Source organism: Habropoda laboriosa, unplaced genomic scaffold, assembly GCF_001263275.1.
Source record: "Habropoda laboriosa isolate 0110345459 unplaced genomic scaffold, ASM126327v1 scaffold186, whole genome shotgun sequence".
NCBI lineage: Eukaryota > Metazoa > Arthropoda > Insecta > Hymenoptera > Apidae > Habropoda > Habropoda laboriosa.
The window spans coordinates 1,148,138-1,154,892 of record NW_017100427.1 but is presented as its reverse complement, the minus strand read 5'-3'; the positions used below and the strand labels follow the sequence as shown (position 1 = coordinate 1,154,892).

Genomic DNA, 6,755 nt, shown 5'->3' with positions numbered 1-6,755 from the left:
CCATCACTATCCCAAACTCACTACCGACGGCCAATGTCGACCCATTACCAAAAGACCAATCTCTGGAAGATGGTAAACTGTTTTTGCTATGAACTATCTCTTGCCAATGGCATGCTTGCTGCTTCTTTGGTAATGCTTGCTAACTTCACTTGTAAAATTAAAATTCCTTCTTATTAACTTCCTCCTCATTATTCTTATTAATTCCAAACTATATATTTTGCACTGACAAAATATTTAAAAAGGTTTGTTTTCACCTTTTTTTTTCTTCTAACTGCTTATAAACTTTTGTTTATGGTATGAACTATATGTTTGCTGTAGCTTATTTGGTTTGCATAAAAATTTTGCATTATGATTTGCATAGGCAAGTATTGAATGCTTTGAGCACTTTTGAATTTGCATTTACTACAACTTTATAAATATTTAAAAATATGTATGTAACACATTCTTACTAAATATTTTAGTAATCAAACATTTTTGTTGCCTTAATATAATTTGCTTTCATGATATTGTAACAGTTATGCTTTTATATTAAGATTTTTTATTTTACATTAGTAGTTCATACATGTTATTTATTTTCAAATTCGTTTGAATTAGCAATTACAGATAATTTCATAATGCTTCACAGTTTACTGTATTATGCAATGTGATAATTGTTTGAGTTAAAATGAGTGTAATACTCAGAATTGCAATGAAATATATTTTACAATAATCATATAATGGTATAACAGTTTCAGTGTGTGGAATGATTGGTTTAAGTTATTAAGTTATATGTAGTTTATATGATATATTTATGCTCATTGTTTTCAATAATTTTTTTATTTTACCAAAGTTTGCGCATGAAAATTTCTTTACTGCATTTATAATTTATAATTTTACTCTAAATATGCATTTAAATTTCATTTAAATAGTATTGGAAGCACGATGCACTAGCAAGTAACATAATAGCAAGAACAGTTGAAATTTCATGTAGAAATCGTTTTCTGAGATTAGTTTTTTATGCAATGTATATTCAGTGTAGAACTTTTGTAATCATACATCATTTAAAGCTAGAATTGAAAATACAATACGAAGTATTTCCTAAATATTTTATACATTACAATAAATATTTAAATAAGTGTTCAAACATTGAATAATGAAATTGCTATTCACAATATTATGCGCGTTTCTTTACCTTATTTTCACAGGTGTATTAGATCTTATTAGCGGAGGTTCACGATCAACAACTCCAACTTCATCTCTATTGACACGCAAAAGTCCAACTATGGATCAGGGTATTCAAGTAGGCCATCAACAACAACAGCAGCAGCAGCAGCAACAACAACAGCAGAGTGGAAACGTTGGTAAACTTGGCGAAAAGACAAATATGAGAACTATTCAGCCTGCTCGACGTGATCACGATAGGTAGTAATTAACAGAATATTTATTTTTTTTAATTATAACCACTTAAGTAAATATTAAGGGCATGTATATGTGTGTATATATATATATATTTTTTTTCTTTTTGTATTCTTTCAGCCATAGCGGCAATAAGGCAGGTGGCACGGTGTCCCAATATAACGAAGGAAAACGTGATTCTGTGAAGCAAGATGGTCAGTTACAAGGTCAAGGTACTCATGGTCAAGGTGGTCGAGGGAATCGGGGTGGATGGATGAATCGTGGAAATATGCGAGGTAGAGGAAGAGGTCGCGGTGGTTTTAGAAATCAACCTGGTCATACTGGAGCCAAACCCAAGAATACGTTGAAATTCGATAATGACTATGATTTCGAACAAGCTAATACTGAATTTGAGGAACTGAGGTGTGTGCTTGTTTTTTTTTTTTCTCTTTTGTAGGAAAATAGTAGCATGGTTCGTGCCGGATTCATTTCATGTACGTTTGAAATGACCAACGTGGACACCATGCAAAATCAACGTTATGCGTTTTTAAAGCAGTATATAATCGTATTATATTTTGCTTACGCAACGCACCGACATATGTTTTATATACGACCTAACTCATGTACTTAAGTATTTGAAGATAGATTGTAACGAATTTTTTATATTATGTTTTTTAGATCTCAGTTAGCAAAAACGAAAATTGATTCTGGTGCTGATAATGAAAAGAAAGATGACAGTGGTAATGAAACTGGCGCGGGTGAAGGTGAACCCGAGGAAGAATCTGAGATAGTTCATTATGACAAGTCAAAATCTTTCTTTGATAATATTAGTTGTGAAGCTGTTGAGAGAAGTAAAGGGTAAGTTGATAAATTTATAATTTAAATAATAAGGTTCGTGATTAGAATACGTATAAAAAGCTATGTTTATAACGTTTTGCAGACGGTTCCAACGTACGGACTGGAGGACGGAGCGCAAACTGAACTCTGAAACATTTGGTGTAGCGTCAACGAGGCGCGGTGGTTTTCGCGGTCGCGGTTATTATAATCGTGGAATGGGAGGCATGTATCGAGGTGGCGGTGGTGCCGGTGGTTCTGGTTTCCGAGGTGGTTATAGAGGTTCCAGAGGCGGAAATCGTAAACCCACTAACCAGCAACAACAGAACAATCCTCAAAATCGCGCGACCAACGAACAATCCGCTACTCAATCGCAGCAGAATAGTCGCGTTGTATCTTTTTGAATGAACAACGCATTACTATATATATATATATAAGTATTCACGTTAGATTAAGATTTTTACAATACGTGCTCTGCCCTTATGGACTGATTTGAATTCGAGTTTAAGAAGGATTCAATGATTTAAAAGAAACAAAAGAAAACAGAAAATAAGGAAAAATATGAAAAGTTCTTTGAGAGAACTTTATCATGGGTTTTTTGTATTGTCACGCAGGAACGTAGGAAATTAACCGATGCTTTGCAAGTTCTGCGTTTAGAATTTCTGGATAAATATGAATCTTATTGTTATAAGTAGTTAATTTTCAAAAACTCGATATTCAAAGCCATCACGTCCTACAAAATAAGGAATCGTCGAGAATGCTTATGAATGTAATTAAGTACAATACACGCCGGACGGTAGAATGTTTACAAACAAACGTATGTAAAGCAACAAGTTTTAAATTTTCAGTTACATTTTCTTTTTTTTGATCATTATTAATTCGACAAGCATGCAACTATGATTAAGAGAACAATAAGAATCTCAAGGAAATTTTTCTAACGTAAAGTAAAAGAATAGGCACGATACGATTTCAAAAAAGAATGGTGAGAAAATAAAAAATGACTAATTAATTTTTCGCGTTGCATGTGTGTCTGTGGTTCTGTTGAAACGCATGAAACACTAACCGTTGATTTTGAACTTTTTGCGGGTAAAATGGAACAAAAAGAAATTTCGAAGGGAAAAGTGAAACATGCGTACAATCGCAGAATAGAGTAGGACGATATATTGTGGTTATTTCGAACAGTCAAAACTTTATTTATTTAAGATGATGACGGTATATGCGAGCTAAGGTGAAATAATTATTTTATTCACGTATTTACCAGGGGGTTTTGATTTTCGAACAGGAACGTTGAATTGTTCCTCATATAAGGAAATAAGGAGAAAACAGAAAAAAGAAAAAAAAAAGAAGATTGATTTTGTATGATTCATAGAGATACGCGCGCGTGTGAAGCCGAATCGTACATCGATTGTGTTGACTATTAGTGTTTGAAACATTGAACGTGGGATATGCTAGTGAAAGAGAAAATGGAAGAGAGAATGCCTTCTTGTAGTTCGACTGCGTTTAACAGCTTCGAGTTTCGAAGAAATCGTTTGATGTACGAGGACGCTGCGCCCCTATGGTAGGTAGCATTGCGAGAGTAAGACTCTAAAAGCATGATAATGTCCTTAAAAATATAAGACGCAAAAAAAGAAGAAAGGCAGAATAGGTATATTATTTGCGACTGTTATTTTCTTATGGCTCACATGGAGTCCCAAGCGTATACAGATATATACATACATAACATGAGATTTAGTTACGTATAAGTCGAAAACATCCATAAGCTATCAGTAAGGTGAAAAAAAAAAAAAAAAAAAAAAAAAAAAAAAAAAAAAAAAAAAAAAGTATAACGCATATATGAATAAAGATAAGTAAAAATAGGAAGGAATATGGGGGAATGAAGAAATATAACTTTTAAGTTTAATGCATAGCGCGTGTAAAGAAATGCACGGTGTATGCGGTTTTCCGATAATGAATTTTTGTTTTGTACAGCGGATATTGTGATTCCCAATGCTGAATAATACTGAAGTAATAAAATAACGTTTGTTGTACTCTTTAAGCCCACCAAATTACTTCTAGAGAGACACTTGTTCGCGAAGTATTTGTCAATTAATTGTTGCGTTTTTTCATATGAGATGAACGAATTGTTCCTTCTGAGAAGATAAAAAATGAAAAGAAAAAAAAAAACCATTTGTAAATTTGACAGTACTGAAACAAGAGGTTTAAGAAATAAAAAAAAGAGAGTCGATCATATGAGAAAAAAAGGCTATATCATTATTGTCGAACAATTTAATCGTTTAAGTGTCTTTTAAATGTGATGTCATAGATTTATGTACAAAACACGATGTGTATACGCGTGCATTATCTGTATAAATACTTAACATTGTATCAATGACTAAGATTATCAAGCAATGTCCAACTTAATCCTCTCTTCTTTTTCAATTACTTGCAGGTGTTCAAAGAAGATCCGAGTTTCATCATTTTCATCGCATCTCGACAGTTTTTCATTCGTGATTCCCGCATGTGCGCCTACGGGAATGGATTTTTCAAAACGAAACGACACAACTGATCAAAAGCGATCTCAATCCTTAGAGATTTCTTCGAGAACGCGGAAGATCATCATAGTCGAAGACAGACGTCCATTCATACGATCGTCAAACGCAACTCATCAGACCTGTTCGCGTGTTGTCGCAAACCTCTCGTATTGGCCGACCTCTTGTTATCACTTTCGTTTCAACTAGTGTGAAATTATTCTTGTAAGTGCGCCGCAAAGTACGTGGATTTGGTACGTAGACCTCGTACGGAGTTCGACCATTTTCAACAACCCATATGCTGCCAGATTCTCCATACCTTAGTATCGACATCAAACCTTGAGCCACCACGTACGGGCTACAGTGAACGAATGACAAAGAAGCATGTTACAAAATTGATTTTACATCAAGGAAGCGTTGTCAAGTATGAATATCTGATTTTTATCAACTTCAGTTTGTTAAATTGATATTTTCATTGGAAAGAACGAGACTCACGTTTGTATCGATAACTGCTCCAGATTTTTCACGAAATCTGCCTTCATAACACGGGAGAGTAATTTGTTCGGGCTGTCCACTGTGAGTGCGGTTTCCGTTAGGCCAGGACACAGTGTTATTACACGAACACCGACTTTTTCATGCTGATTAGTATTCTGTTAGAGAAATGGAAATTTTCTTTTTTATTAAATTAGATTCTTCATACTCAATTGTGCGTTTTAGAAGGTCATTGTAATAGCTGAGAGATGGAAGATCTAATTAAATTAACAACGAAAGAATTTTATTTGAAATTAGATTGAGAAATAATTGAGTAATTATTCGAGAAATTTATTCGAGAAAGATGAGTAATTTTAGATAAAGAATCTATTTCAATATTTTCTATGACAAATTATCAGTTCAGTATTAATCATTTCAATAGTCAGATTATAATATAACAAGAAGGTATTATTTTAAAAAATGTTTTAAACTAGAAAATATTTCAAAATAAGTAGAATTCTTACTCATTTAAACGTAAATCTTCTGCAGTACTTAGTATTATTGGTAATTATAGTTTAATATGTTTACGATTACTTAATGTTCAGAAAATGGGTAAAATAATTTGTAATACCAAGTTCTTACCGCGAGAGATTGCGAGAGACCGATGATGGCGTGTTTCGTAGCCGTGTAAACCGGAAGCTGAGCTGTGCTTCTGATGTCTATGTATTGACTGACGTTCACCAAAGTGCCACCGTGTCCAAGTTGGTCTCTGCTCAAGTGTTTCACAGCCAGTAATGCGGTACAAATCATTCCTCCCTAACATATCAATCACTTTTTTAACCAGACGAAAGAATATATACTTAAATATAAAATAAAAGAGTTTTATTCATCACTCACGATATTCACTGCTATCTCTCTTTCCCAACGTCGTTCGTCCAAAATACCAGCGTTGTTCACCACGATATCTATGTCGTTCATCCACTTTGAGGCTTCTTCGAAAGCCGCTGAAACCCGGCAAACGAATAGAAATAAAATGATTAACAAATGTTGCAAATAATCGTCGAATTTTTCCAACCAACCAAAATATTTATATTGTTAGATCAAGGTCCGATCATTATTAATTACACAACAGAAAGGTCTCCAGCTGTGTGTTTCAAAAATTTCGAAAAATTCTTATCAACGTGTGTTATCTATGATCGTTAATTAATTTTTGGATATATCGTGTTCGATGCTTACCAACCATTTCCTTGTAATTCGACACGTCCACGTGAATAAAGCGCACCTTTTTCTCTCCGTAAGACTTCTCCAAGTTATGTTCTACTCGTTTTCCGGTTTCTGCGTCGATGTCGAGTATGGTTACTTTCTGAAAAATCACGATTCCAGCAATCTAAATATCTGTTTCAGTTTGTTGAAATTTTTCGAGTTGATTCGAGGGACGCTTACACTTGCACCGTGTTTCAAGAAATGATTTAAAAACGCGTATCCCAAGCCTGCAGCCCCACCGGTGATGAGCACGTTCTTTCCGGAAACGATCCCATTTATCGCCTCCATCTCCTTCGCCTTCTCGGA

At 34.2% G+C, this 6,755-nt stretch overlaps 2 protein-coding genes across 3 annotated transcripts in view; one reads left to right on the top strand and one right to left on the bottom strand.

The window, feature by feature from the left end:
- LOC108575578 (protein LSM14 homolog B-A) overlaps positions 1–2,617 on the top strand; it is a 4,303-nt gene extending 1,686 nt beyond the window's left edge. The window contains exons 3-7 of one of the 2 annotated variants that reach the window (XM_017938402.1): positions 1–72; positions 1,185–1,401; positions 1,516–1,797; positions 2,053–2,232; positions 2,315–2,617. The exon at positions 1–72 is cut by the window's left edge and continues 208 nt beyond it. In XM_017938402.1, the coding sequence (XP_017793891.1) occupies positions 1–72; positions 1,185–1,401; positions 1,516–1,797; positions 2,053–2,232; positions 2,315–2,612 (1,049 nt within the window). In that variant the 3' untranslated portion in view covers positions 2,613–2,617. The remainder of the gene's footprint in view (positions 73–1,184; positions 1,402–1,515; positions 1,798–2,052; positions 2,233–2,314) is intronic. The other variant, XM_017938403.1, reaches the window with a different exon arrangement.
- A 1,905-nt stretch (positions 2,618–4,522) lies between these two features.
- On the bottom strand, positions 4,523–6,755 carry LOC108575543 (15-hydroxyprostaglandin dehydrogenase [NAD(+)]-like; the record flags this gene model as incomplete). The annotated part of the gene is made up of 6 exons (XM_017938365.1): positions 4,523–5,073; positions 5,211–5,365; positions 5,829–6,002; positions 6,084–6,190; positions 6,423–6,549; positions 6,630–6,755. Coding segments are annotated over 6 exons (924 nt in total), but the record flags the coding sequence as incomplete, so codon positions are not given.